Genomic DNA, 15,098 nt, shown 5'->3' with positions numbered 1-15,098 from the left:
TGAAATAGTAATACTATAGTTGATGGTAAGTTATAATAGTTATAAATATCAACTAGTATAATTGGAGCCCCAAACAAGTGTGAGTTATAACCGTCTACTTCACCTGTTTGAAATTAGGGACCCAAAAACCTCATTAATGCATTTTCTCTCAAATATTTTCAAAAAATAAAAAAATTACTGATAAACTGTGATTAAATAATTTAATAGCATACAAAAAAAAATGAGTGTTGTCTGAGATACATTTAATTATTTTAAACCTAAAATATGAAATATGGAATTTAAATATTTGGTTTTTGTGATAAAGTAAGAAATAAAAAGGGTTGAGTCACTTTTATGCAGAAGGTAAGGGGTGGGTGTTTTTGTGGTTGAATATAATTTCCATGGAAATTGGGGGAATATTCGAAGAAAATTCTTGACGCTCACTTTATGGAAAAGGAAAACAAATGTTACGAAAAATTGGCATCATCAGCAGCCTGCGCCATCAGCCACATAATTTTCACCTACCCTCCCATCCTCGCACGTCTCTCCCTTTCTCCATGTGAAAATAGAACAACTGGAAGAGTGATTTATATTAATTGAGCTATATTTATTAGGAGTCGGCATGATAGAGGGAAGAATTAAATCGATCAAACAAAATCGATCGAATTGAAGGTAATCGGTTGGAGAAAAGGAGGGGCTCAGTCGGTGTCGATTTAGGAAAAATCCAAACAGACATTTATTATTTTTTTTTAAGAATAAAACCGACTAAAACTGACTGATAGCTGGTTTGCACTCCTTAACAGTCAACGTCAGTTTGAATATTTAATAAACCGACCGAGTGGTGGTTTGGTTGGAAAACCGACTCCGACAGACTCCTGGACACTCCTATTGCTTATATTAATATGATATTATTTTAAAATAGCTCTTGTCATTTTTTTTTTTACAATATGTGAAGTAGAAGAATCAAACATCTAACATTTGATCGATAGTACATTTTTTATATTTTTACGAAAATAAAGGAGGAGGAGAAAAAAAAGAAATTACAATTATAATCATGTTTAGCATTGCATTCACCATACTTCACTTAAACTTTAGTTTGAGAAAACTTAAAATGGTGAGAACTCAAGAGCGTCCATCTAGAGGTCCCAACATCAAATAGGTGGAGTAGGATAATCTATTACATCTCACTCGATGTCTGGGACTCAAAGTATAATGCTTGACGTTTCAGATTATTATAATCTACAATTAACTACAGTATTACTATTTCAAATTTTCACAATATTTACTATTTCATATCCAAACTAAAATAATATACAACCCAAGCACAAATTATTATAAATCATAGTAAAATAGTCTTCATTCCAAATACCCCTTATGTCATGGGGTACAAGTTTGTATAATTTTGGGATTTCTACATTAATGACATATATATTGGGTCTATTTTATATAAATGTCCAAACATTCTATTATTTGTCCAAACATTCTATTATTTTTTTTTAATAAATAAAATAATGGAAATTCTTATAAATAGAAAAATCTTAAAAATATTTACACTTTATAGCAAAAAGTGACTTTTTGCTATAAAGTGTGAATATTTTTCATTTTTTTAATATTTTAAAAGGCCCAATTTTCATGTGGGTTTTACATTTAAGCCTTTATAATCTTTTAGGGGCATTTAGAACAACTATTATGGTCATAAGTTATTATACTTGGGTTATAATAGTTTGTGCTCGAGGTGTAGATTATTTTAGTTTTGATTATAATGATATGTGTTTGAGGTGTAATCTATTTTAGTTTGAGAAGAAAATAGTAAACACGGTAATAAATAATAAAAAAAATGATGAATGTAAAATAGTAAAAACTGTAGCAAAAAGTAAATACTATAGCAAATGAGAGTTTTGAGGGTTTTGAAATAGTATTTAGTGTAGCAAGAAGTGATTATTATAGTCTTAAGATAGTTCTTGTCCCAAATGCCCCTTAAACATTAGAAAAGGAAAGAGATTCATAAAATGAAACTAAATGGTTTCCTTCCTCACGTGTAATCTATATTAAGAATTTTTCTCTTCCCTTTTGCCCTTATAATTTTTTACAATTCCTATTCGATCTCTATTATATCTTTTCAATTACAATTTTCCTGGTACACATCTCATCAATCAAACTCTTTCATCGAAGTACCCTTTTGCAAAGGGGCTTCATCCCTTCTACAATAATCACCCTAATGTTTTTTTTATTTAAGAATTTGTAGGATGTTAGTTTTTTTAGTTGTCCCACGTGTCTCTAAAATCTATGTCACCATCGACACGATCGAGTGACAATTCCAAAATGAAAAATTAAGGTTGAATCTCAAAAGGACAATTCCAAGTTCTTTTTTCTCTATTTTATTTTTGTTTGAATTTCTTTTTTGGAGAAAATATTGATGGTAATGGATTTTTTACTTTGGTTAATTGGATGAATTTTCGTAACTTACGTTGTGTAGGTGTTGAGAGGCAACGATCTATGTCATTGTGAATGTTTTAGAAAGTGTTGAATTGTAGAACGTTTTAAAAAGTGTTTGAGTAACGAATTGGTTGTGTTGTTTTGTTTATTTTTTAGAGGCATATTTTTGTGTTTTTGTTTATAGATTTTCATTTGATTGTATTTTTTGAGGAATAATTTTAATTTTCATTTGATTATATCTGCATTGATTTATTAAGATTCATATTTATTTTCTTTTAATATATTCTACATATAAAAGAGGCTATATGGGGATGATTTTTATATATATTTATTTTGCCCTTTTATTTTTAATAAATTCCTATATTATCCTTTGTCGACAAAATGAACCTTTCTAATTTTCGATTATAGACCATCTGGCATCTTCAATCTATCTCAACTCAATACAATCTCATTTTCCAAAAGAAAAAAAATCAATTCAAAAGACAATAAATATGACCTTTCGAGTTTTTAATTCACAAGATATATTTATATATTTCAAAATTAAAGTTTGATGTAGAATAGGTGAAATTGGTGTTGGTGCGATGCAACTCTTTGAGTGTTTATGTTTAATGAGCATCCACGGATGCAAATGATGCCAATAGGATGTGATTACTCAAAGATGATGGTTACACATAGAATAAGTGCTTCTTTTTATGTATGTGTGAAATGCATATATATGAAAGAAAAAAAAGTTAAAGTGTTTGATTATGTTCTTAAATAAGAAAAAAATCTCACATGGCTCAAATTTAGGGAAAAAAAAAAAGAGTTACAAAATCATTTAAAGAGATGAATATGAAAGTAAATAGAGTAAATTTATATATAAGAAGTTTGCAAGCTTAGATCATACACATGTGCATAAATTAGTTTAGAATCTTAAATTTTTACTTAAAAATTAGAATAATGAATTCAATCGAGAAAATTGAGATTACAAAACTCCAAAAAGAAATTATTAGTTTTTGTATTGATTTTTTAAAACTAAAATATAATCTTGATTTTTCAAATTATATTATATAATTTTTTTGGGATTTTCAAATAAGGGAAACTACTTACGTAAAATAACAAAATTTTAATCTTCTTTGATAAAAACTGATAGAAGTCTATCAGTATCTATCAATAATAAAAACTGATAGAAGTTTATCACTGAAAGTTGCTAATAGAAGTTAAAAGTTTATTAGTGTCTATCACTATTTTTTTTTCCTATTTCTGTATATAGTTCATTATTTTTTCTATCGGTTAAAATTTTCCAAACTTTTTCATAAATTTTATGAAGCTTAAACAAACTTCAAATAATATTTAATTATGACAAAATGATCTTTAGACAAAAACTAAACATGTTTTAACTACTTTAAATTAAGACTACGAGATTCTTAAAAAAAAAAATTATAACTACAAGGTTTTAAGGGGCTATAGAGGATAATATTTGTCTTACTTTTAATTCTTAATTTTTCATAAAATCCTCTTTGTCATTCTCTTCAAGTTGTTACTAACAATATATATATATATATTTGTTTGGTACTGTACAACGTAAAATAATTTTTTAATGAAAAATATGAAAATAAAAATTGTTACATTTCCTAACTCTTAAAAGTTTATGATAATTAAAACAAAAATATAATAATTTATTGATGCAAGCTAAAAAATCACTATATTTTGAAAGTTTTTTAATAAATACTACAAGATCGTGCTATGCACGTGTTTCTTGATTAATAAATTAAAAAGACTATTTTATTTTGAAAGAAGAACTGAAAAGGAAATATGGAGAAAAACCCTCCCCTCATCCTTGTTAAATTTCAAATTCTAAATAGTGAAATAACTATAGATTATACAAATTGTGTATGTATGTGTGGAAACATATCATATATCTCTGTTACAATTATATTGTTGTATACCGTATACGTGAATTCATATATTGTATAAATTGCAGTATATACTAATTAACCTGCATATATAATAATAATAATAATAATAATAATAATAATAATAATAATGTGGACTGATATATCAATATATTTTTTGGAACATTAAAATTTGATTATTTAAGCAGAATGTAGAGAGAGTAATAGTGAATTGACAGATCATTTCAACCATACGATACAACAATAATCATGCATTCTCAACGGTATCTCCTTTCCTGTCGAGTTTGTCCAAAACTGCCCACAATTTTGGATCCTCGTAATCCTTTATGAGGATGGCAGACTTTGCTTGCATCATCAACAACGAGAATCAATTTTTATGTATTTCTATATGAAAAATTGAAAACATCGAAGATAAGAAGAAGAAAAAAAAGAGATCAGATTAATTTGATAACAATATATATAAAATAATGAAAAAAATATATTTAGATATAATTGAATTTATAACAAACATTTAAACAAATCGAAAGTTAGATAAAATCAAACTTGATAATAAAAGATAAATTCAAATATAAATTGGAGAGAAAAATCAGAAAGATTTTGTTTATTGTGATTAATTCGATAAATATTTAGCTAAAATCTAATTTGATAATAAAATATAAATTCAAGTATAATTCGAGAGAGAAAGGGAGTTTATTTATTTACAATTACACTATTCATAATTTCATTTTCATTTAAGGTTTAACAATTACACTATATTTATAACTCCATAAACCATAAAATCCTAACTCGTTATAGAGACATTGCACAAACAACAAGATTGGAAAAGAAAATATTTATTTTTGTTTGTCAAAATGACAAATTAATGGTTTAACAATACAATAAGATGATACTAAATAAAAAGTGATTAAAAAAATATAAAAAATGATAAATTTAAATGAAATGTACAGCTTGTTCGGGATCTCTCGTGGTGATATCGATGAGAGGCATCTCGGCTATCACTCCAGGTTTGATCCCTGTTACAAAATCCTAGTAAAGCAAAGCAGTAAAGAATCAAGATGTTATATTCCAGTCAAGAAAGAGAAAATTGTACTTCCAAAAGATGGTAGACCTCAAGAAATGAAAATGTGATACTTTGACACTTTAAGTACTTCCAAAGCCTTTAAGCATGGTTCTGGATGTGGCTTGGCATGCTCACATTCATCACCTATGATAACAACCTCAAAGAAACCTGTAAGGCCAAGCATGGAGATCACGAGCTCGGCATTCGTTCGAGAAGAATTTGTAACTGCAGCACGATTCAATCCGCGATCTTCTATCCATTTCTTCACTTTATTCAAGCCATTCACAGGTTTTAATTTTTCAATAACCATTCTGTTGCGTTAAGTTCTTCACTTTGACGGACAGTGTTTCAGTCCCGTGCTCTTATTTCTCTTTCAAAGATTAGGTTAATTACTATTTTAGTCCACGGTTTGTATTTAGTTTCTATTTGGTCTCTCTACTTTTAATATTATAAAAAAATGATTATTTTGATTCATTTATTTTCATTTTTAAGAGATAAAAATGGTCACTTTTTGAAAATTTAATGACCAAAATGAACCAAAATTAAAAACATAAACATTAAAATGAACATTTCTAAAGTACAAGGATCAAAATCAATATTTTAAAAGTAGAGAGATCAAAATAAACAAAAGTTGAAAATATACCGACAAAAAGGAAAAAAAACAATTTGAAAGTAAAAGACCAAAATATAAACCAAAAAAAAAAATAAAAAAAATTACAAAGACCGAAGTAATATTTAAGCGATATGTCACCATGACAATGCATGAGGAAATGAGTTTCATTTCAAGTTGAAAACATAGAAAGCATTTAACATCTAATATTTACTTGTTGACATGGTTTTCATCTTTTGAAACCGTCGTCGTTTCCAAGTTTTAGCTGTGTTTCTTCGAAATGGGAAAAATGGAGATCGGGTCTTGAGAGAACAGAGCAAATATGGTAGGTTTACAAAGCGCATGGGAGTAGCGAGCTCGAAGACGATAATCCACCACCCCACTACTCACTCTTGCGACTTGTCCTTTCCTTCAGGACCCATCTCTTATTTTTGCCTACCATTCATGTTTATTTCGACTGTTGAGTTAGTTATTATAATCGATCATTATTATTAAATATTAAGAAACTGAAGATTGTTTGGACTCCAACTTCAAATATGCATAATGGGTCATTATAGCAGATTCCATGTTCGAGACTTCAATTATGACCTATAATTTAAGTATATTTCAAACTAAAATAGTCTATACCTTAAATACTGTTTTTATAACCCATAACTATAATAACTAATTCAGCATCCCAAACACATTCTAATTGATTATAGTAGTTTGTGTTTGGGGTATATGTTATCTTAGTCTTGGTTATAATAGTTTGTATTTGGGTGCAAACTATTTTAGTATTTATAAATGAGAAGAAGGAATGATTACAAAATAGTAAACACTATAGACGACATGAGTTTTCAAATGGTTTTACTATAATTATGGTAGACTATACTCCACTCAAGGTAAGTTGGGCCCATATGTAGAATAATTGCATTTGGTCCATAAAGTTTCAATTTGGTCATTTTAGTTTATCAAACCAAAATCATTTTTTCTATTTTAATTATTATTATTATTTTAAATTTTAATAGGATATTTTTTTAATTAAAAAAATATATTTTCCCTCCTGTCTCTCTTATCTTTATTTTCTCTCAATCTTCCTCTTCCTCCCCCATTAGGATCAATGAATAGGAGTGAGCATGATAAACCGAGAGGAGGGGTTCGATTGGTGTCAGTTTGGAAAAAATCCAAACCGACAATTTAAAAAGTTTAAAGAATAAAACCGATCAAAATCGACTGATCGATGACTGGTTTGCACTTCTTGACGGTTGAGGTCAATTTAAGTATTTACTAAACCGATCATAATTGGTCTGATGATAATTTGGTCAGAAAATTGACGCTTACCGACTGTTGCACACCCATGAACAAATCCACTTGCTCTCCTCTTCATCTTTGGACGATGGAATTTACGTCCTTTCTTTTTACATGTCTTTACTTGCTATAGACTTCGCAACACAACCGGCAAAAATCTTCCTTGCTCCTTCCAATTCGCAAAAGGAAAAAAAGTCATAGTTTAAATATCTTCAAAATTTTTCCATACTAATCCTCTTGAAAAGTCTACTATAGTTTGAAGCATATGCTGACAATTACTAATAAGGTGTATTACAGTGATTCTAAAATGGTTAAAATCATTTTTGTCAATTTTAACATCACCATGGAACATATTTTTAATATTTCAAAATTAATTTTGATGTCATAAAAATTAAATTTAAAGCTGTAAAATTTAATATTCAATTAATTTTAAGTGATCAAAAAACATATTTCAAAATTTTTCACATGACAACCTATGATTGGACTGATTGCACAAAAATAAGTACAACTAAAGATGTACCTAATATTTTTCTTATGTAAGGGTCAGTATGTTTTAGGTGTATTGCCACGAGATTTCAGATACACATTTAATATTCTTGTTTGTTTAACCAGATTTCACTTTCTAAAAATTAGGATATTATTATTTAGAAATTTTTAAAACTCACATGACATGGACATTTTAATATCGTCCAGCAGAACTTTTATATCTGGGAGATTATAAGGCTTGATTAATTTATAAATCAATATTAATGAATCATTATTATTAATTTTAATTAATTATTAAAATAATATATTATGGGTAATTATTTTAAATAAAAAAACTGCTGGAGATATTTTCAAATATAGCAAAATGTCACTATCTATTAGTAATAGACATCGATAGATAGTGACATTTGCTACATTTGTAAATAAGATGATTCCTTTTCCTATATTTGAAAATAACACACATATTATTTAGACTCAATAAATGTCAATTAATACATTTATCATTGATATTTTATGTTATCTTAACTCTTTAATATAAAATTTTATTATTAATTATCAATATTTTTATTAATATATATTTATTTAATTATTTTTATTAATTAAATAAAATAATTTAAATAGTGTTTAATTAAAAATATTCATTTATTGATACTCGTGATTAAACAATAATCGATATATTAAATAATTCAATTTATTATGATTATATTTTGTGTTCTGTAACATTTAATTAAATATTACTTATTTTTGTTTTCTATATACAAAATTGGTAAATAAAATACATTCATTTAATTTTTAAACATTAATTATCATGCATATTCAAACACAAACATTAATTATCTTAAATATTTAAAATTCATACTTATGAAATAATATATTCAAACAACGCCTAAAAAGTTAATTTGGGGAGGATGTTTGTGTTATCTAAATTGAGAAAGGTCACATCAACCAGGTATGATCAAGCAGCCTTCACCATCAGCCACATAATTTTCATCTATCTTCCCATCCTCACATGTCTCTATTTTCTCTTCACATATTTCTCTATCTTTCTCTAAGGAAAAAAACAAATACATATCTACCAAAAATTTCTAATATTACAAGAGTATCATATCTCTTTATTTATATTATATGTTTTTTTAAATATTATTAGATCTTATATTAATGTTAGTGTATCATACTCTACTTTTTAAAACAGGTTAATGTGACACAATAAATGAAGACATATACATGCACACACATACAATATGAGTTCAATTTCAGTACGTGTAACATTTTTCGATTTTGTAATTATAAGTTAAATTTCAATTATATCATTATTGTTTTAAAAGTTTCACTATAATCCTTAACCTTTGTAATGGGTTCATGATAACTATTTCGATTGATTTTCTTCTAAGGGAAGACATAGAGAGTGTGGCGATTTATAGTCTTGATTGAACTGGTGGGGAAATCACATTGATTTTAAGAGAATGATATGGAATGGCAAATCAAGATTAATGTTTAGCAAACATGACTTTAACTTTTGAAATGTTGCAAATATGGCAAATTATTGAGACAGTCGTCCTCAATATTAATCTCAATATTAAAAGGGAAAAGTGTAGAAGAATATTTTACGTCGTTTTGTTAGTTTAACCTCCAGAAACTTAAGATTAAAGCAGAAGAAACAAAGATAAATATATATATATAAAAAAAAAAAAAAAAAAAAAAAAAATGAAGAAAAAAAAGTGGTAGAGAACAGACAGAGCACAGATACACATAGCAACAACAAAAGCATTTCTTCATAAATTTCCTCCAAAGCCTTAACCAACATTCAATCCATTCATTAATTTTTTTCCTGTCCTTTTCTTTTTCTTTATTCTCTTACCTTTTTTTGCCTTTCTTCTCAAATCTCCGCCATTGCTGCCGCCATGTCCCGGCCATCCTCCCACACCCCTCTGGATTCCTTCTTGGAGTTCCTATCCAGATCTTGGAGAGTTTCCCCGTCGACCCACTTCGTCAATTCCAAGATTCCGACAGCCACTCACGGCGGCAGGAATTGGGGTGATATTGTTTTAGAAGATCTGGCGGCGACGCCGAGCGGTTTTTGGTGTTTATGAACCCATTTTCGTTTATGTTTTCTGAAATTTCCCAAATGGTGATGGATCGTATTTTCCCATAAAGAAGGAAATTATGAAGGGAGATAAGGCAATGGATCCATTGGGGTTTTAATTTTAGTCAAGAGCATGACATGATTTCTCTTTTTTCTTGGTTTCGTTAGGGAGGATTTGATTATCAATTCTATATCAATAATATATCAAGTATACATCAGTAAGTGGTATATCGATTGTATCAAGTATATCACGTGAGTTGGACTTATCTTTTGCCATTTTATAAAAGTAATAAATCTGGATTATGGACTTAATTTTTGAAACTTATTTTGCCAAATCTACCTAAAACCCTTTTTTATAAAATAAATTGGTAAAAATTAAGTCAAAAGGAGTTAGAAGAAAGAGAACTCCTTGAGATGAATAAATTATAATGATAGCAAAATTGTAGAATAGTGAAGTTAATTGAAGCACTGGTTCACGTGAAAATTAGGAGAATAACAACTGAAACAATTTTCCTATCGTTCAAACCCGGACGATTGAAGAAGTTGTAAAGACATGTTTGAAAGTGATTTTGAAATAATTAAAAATTATCGTCATCATTTTTAAAAACATTTCGAAAGCACTCGAAAACATGGTTTTAATGATTCAAAATTAATTTTAAAATGTAGTATTAAACAAATTTTGAAGGATAAAAATACATGATTCGAAGTGATCTTGAACCATAGACTTTTAGAATGATAATCAGTTTCCTATTTATTTATCTAAGTATGTTCCTTGTTTGGATTGACGTATCAATTAAAATAATTTGAATTTTTATACGTGTATCAATTTACATCATTATCAGGTTCTATTTGAAACATGTTAGTTCATCATTTTACACTTTTAAAAGTTTAGAGACCAAATAAACATCAACTTCATAATAATTCAGAGACAAAATGTGTAATTTAACCCAATACAATTATCGAAGAAATCCTTAGTCTCTGCAATTTCATTAAGCATGAAGTGAAAACAGTCACAATTCGCACGGTTCAATGCCCATTCCTTTCCAAATATACAAATACACTCAACAATCTGGGATTAGAATATCAACCCTTTTCTTTTACATCTCAATTTTGGTATAAGAACAAGTATTAAAAGACAACAACAAAGCAACAAACAAATGAAGAAATAAATAGTGAAGAATAATCTTCATTAAACATGTGCAGATGTGAAAGGTGAAGCTCAGACAAGAATGAACAAAGCCAGAAGCCTCACCTGATGGAGATAGCATAGTTTCATTACCATGGAGATGGAGTATCTCAGAACATAGTGTAGTCGTCATCTTCGCTCATTCCCATGAAACACAAAATGGCAATCACGAATACTACAAACGAGGAGAGGTCCATTGCCATTGCCCCCCATCCGATGATCCCGGCATGCTTCAGAATGATGGGGATAGCAATGCTTCCTACGGTTGAAGCTCCGGTCAAGAATTTCGTCGCATTGATCCAGCTGTCTCAATGATGATGATATGTGAGGAGAAGGGGAAGAGTATGTAAATTTTATGAATACAAAAGTTTGTTTTGAATAATCTTTCAATATCTTAAAAGTACTGTTTTCAACTGAATGAAAAACACTTATCAAATGGGTTACAGAGACAAAAGTCAAACCTATTGTTAGAATCAGTATACAGTGAAGAACTATCTGACCCCGCAAAGAATAACAAAGGCATAGGGAGAAGCACATACATTATCACTGCAAAGAATAATGCCATGGAATTAGTCAACAAAAATATATATCTTCTGACTTGGATTAAAGCATCATGAAGGTTAAAATCCTCAACAAAAATATACATATAGGTTAAATTACAAATTTAGTTCCTATGATTTGGAGAAAGTTAGAATGAACTCTCTACAACCATTTAAAAGTTAGAATAAAATTAGTTCTTATGGTTTAATAAAACCTCATAAATAATCCCTATGGTTTGATAAAATCCTCAATAGTACATTTATGAGTAATTTATTAAATAATAGAGATTAAATTCTAATTATAAACCATAGGGATTAAATTCCAACTTTCTCCAAACCATAAGAACCAAATTTGTATTTTATCCTATATTAATATACACAACATCCATGTTATACATATTAAATTCAAGCTGGGTTCTCGAATCGAAACATGATGATTATGTCAAACTCATTATACACTATGTCCACTGGGGAGAACAAGGGGATGTCAGAATCGAAAGACACAATGTCATACTCATTATACACAACACGAACAGCTACAAGCTTTGTTAGAATTATCGAAAAGTCCTTTAATCAAATGCACACAGAATCTCTACCCTGTAAACTCATAATACAGAGAAGCCCACTACTGATACGAATGGCCCCCAATTGTGAAGGTTGTATACACGTAACATAAACGGGAAGGTGAGGTTATGTGAGAAAGGTTAGTTTGTTTAGTGTTGGCCCTAGGAATATTGTTAGTTAGGAGCCTTAGTGTTAGAAATATGAAACATCTACATATACAAACTGTTTTTCTTTGAAGGGGTATCTTTTTGTCTATACCCTGTAATTGGGTTCTCTTATGAGAATTAGGAGGGGTTGGGAGCTCTTGAATCTTTTCCGTTGCTGTTGATAAATAAAATTGAGGCTAAGGCCTATAGTGGTACACCATCGATGCAATAACTATAAAAATTGAGGTAACAAGTTGCAGTCAAATGGTATCATTTTGATTTAAGTTTTTATCTCCATAAATATTTAGTCTCAGAAAATATTGAACTGACGCCAATGTTGTAGTATAAAAAATAGGAAATCAGTTTGTGATTAAAAAAGAAAAAAGAGAGAAACAGGGAAATAAACTATAACTTTTACAGTCTTTCCTTTATGTTTACCAACTGGAAAAATCTATTGTAACTCCTTTGGTCTGGGCTTTTTGCCCTTTCTTCTGTAAATTTCATACATCAATGAAATTTGTTTCTTATATATATATATATATATATAAAGAAGGAACAGGGAAATAAAATGAATTGTCCTTTGGTATCATTCAACCTTTCAACCATCTCAGGACGAGGGGCTGGTTGTATAAGAACAATTCAAAACTCCTACCCTTTCATTACGCGAGTCATGTCCAGTAAAAATGCTAGAAAGAGAGTTTCAAGTGGAGCATAATGGAGGTGAGAAGCACTTCTAGTTCTACCTAGCCATGTAACTTAATCAAAGGAACTAAAAAGCTCATAATTAAAAGATTCTGCATATAAACAGAAGTTAAGTGGATGAAAACATACACCCCGTGCTGGCAGAAAAGAAATCAGTATAGTATAGCAAGTCCAGCAAATATGATATGAAAATAAATAAATAAACTTAGCTGCAGAGAAACTTCATGTTGTAAAAGCACTAAAAAGAGGATCCAGGAGAAATTTTAGTCATATACCACTTAGCATTGGCCACCAATTATTGTACAAGGCACATGCCTGTCATAGCACATGATAAATGAGAGAACAAAAAATGACTTTTAAAGCCGAGAATTATAAAGATATTGTTCAAAGAATAAAAAAATTTCATTGAGAATTCTACCGACCAATATCTGCATCACAATTCCTCCAGAAACCAAAATTGCTAAGAATGCGACCTTGCCCATACTCAAACAGGCCTGCAAAGAACCTGGTAAGTCTGCCATTGGTTGGATACTCACCTCATGTAGGTCAAAGGCTACAAAAAAGAACTCCAAATGAGGAATCTACAAGAGGATAAGTGGGAGGCAAAAAGTTTTACATACAAATTGGTACTTTTGAGTTATATTATTCTTAATTGAGTGGCATTGTTATTCAAACACCCATCTACACGAGGACAAAGTAAAACTAGCAGAAGGAACTTGAAAATGTTGATATTGACGCAATCAATATGGCAAAAATTTCCAGTTCCAAATCGAACACCAAAATCACCAAACCAATCTAGTGAATATAAATATGGTTTATGAACATTTACAACCAAATAACTTGCCCTTTCTTAAGTACCAATAAAGGAAAAGAATACATCAATATTCTTAGAAATATAAAATGCTTTGTGAACAATGGAAATCAAAGTAACTCCTTCAATAAGAATTCGACTCAATAACTCTATCCTTAAACTTAACACGATGACACAAAAAAATTCTCGTAGGATTCTTCATTGATTTACATTGTTACTCAAACAACCATATTTACAGTAACATTATAAAACTAGCAGAATGAAGTCAATAATGGGATAATTTTCACCAATAACCAATGTGACAAAAATATTTTCCACTTCAAATTGAATGCTAAAAATCACCAAACCAATATGGTGAATATCAGTGTGATGTATGAACATTCATAATTGAATTGCTATGCTAGCCTTGTTACAATAAAGCAAATAAGAGAATGATATTCTTAGAAATCTAAAATGCTTCGTGAACAACAAAAATCGAAATGACTCCTCCCATAAGAACAAATCTTGTTTCTTCTCAACCGTAAGGGGGGCGGACGATTCTCAATCTCAACCCTTTTTCTTACAAACGTAAATAATTTTATCCGGTGGCTGATAAAGCATCCAAATTTCAGCACTAGGGTTTGTTAACAGTAAAACTAAGTGCTTTTGCAGACGCATACAATACCAAATTTTATCAGAAAACGAGATTAAGAGGCAAAGAAATTACGACGATCAGGTACCTTTTGATGGGGATTCGTGAAGAAATTATATAGTATCCCCGAGTCGCAGTCCGATTCCGATCACGGGCGGCGGCGTCTCAGCCCACTATTATTAGTATTATTATAATTTTTGGACAACTCTGTCGCTAGAAATCAATGTAACAAAAAAAATAAAAAAAAACAAAAAAAACAAAAAAAAACGAAGGGAATGAAAGTGGGAAACAAGAGCTAAATGTCGATAAATTGTTTTAATTAATTGAAATGGAAACTATACAAGTATTTATAAGCAAATAATTAATACTAACCACTAATGCACTAATCTTAAACATCTACTACTAATCTTGAAAATCTCATTTATTAATCCTATCAATTCGTTGGGCCATTGTCCTCTTATTTAAGAGGCACTCAAATAAATTAATCCAATAACATAAATTAAAAATAAAAACTAATTTAATTAGTTGCAAACTAAGTTTGCATTAATTCTTAATACCTTCCTTAGTGCAAACAGTCGATCAACAACACCAAGTGCCTTCCTTAGTGCAAACAGTCGATCAACAACACCAAGTGCGTTCCTAAATTCTTCAAATTTGACTTTACCAAGAGTCTTGGTAAATTT

The 15,098-nt window shown here is 29.4% G+C and overlaps 1 protein-coding gene and 1 long non-coding RNA gene across 3 annotated transcripts; both read right to left on the bottom strand.

The window, feature by feature from the left end:
- Nucleotides 1-5,127: 5,127 nt before the first annotated feature.
- On the bottom strand, nt 5,128-10,170 carry LOC150032317 (uncharacterized). Its single transcript, XR_016524678.1, has 2 exons — nt 9,612-10,170; nt 5,128-7,436 (listed from the first exon to the last, which is right to left on the bottom strand). It is a non-coding gene; the product is annotated as an uncharacterized LOC150032317 (long non-coding RNA).
- A 622-nt stretch (nt 10,171-10,792) lies between these two features.
- Nucleotides 10,793-14,751, bottom strand: LOC120091986 (Vacuolar protein sorting 55 (VPS55) family protein). Of its 2 annotated transcripts, none has more exons than XM_039050169.2 (5): nt 14,504-14,751; nt 13,396-13,526; nt 13,249-13,288; nt 11,484-11,568; nt 10,793-11,325 (listed from the first exon to the last, which is right to left on the bottom strand). In XM_039050169.2, the coding sequence occupies exons 2-5, from the start codon at nt 13,492-13,494 to the stop codon at nt 11,133-11,135; spliced, it is 417 nt and encodes a 138-aa protein (XP_038906097.1). In that variant the 5' UTR covers nt 13,495-13,526; nt 14,504-14,751; the 3' UTR covers nt 10,793-11,132. The 2 variants fall into 2 exon arrangements, with proteins under 2 accessions (XP_038906097.1, XP_038906098.1); XM_039050170.2 differs by lacking the exon at nt 14,504-14,751 and adding an exon at nt 14,449-14,501.
- Between the last annotated feature and the right edge of the window lie 347 nt (nt 14,752-15,098).

This window comes from Benincasa hispida, chromosome 11 (genome assembly GCF_027475165.1).
Source record: "Benincasa hispida cultivar pf3 chromosome 11, pf3_genome.v1.1, whole genome shotgun sequence".
NCBI classification, from domain to species: domain Eukaryota; kingdom Viridiplantae; phylum Streptophyta; class Magnoliopsida; order Cucurbitales; family Cucurbitaceae; genus Benincasa; species Benincasa hispida.
Note: the sequence above shows the minus strand (reverse complement) of the source record. Positions and strands in the feature narration are given on the sequence as shown.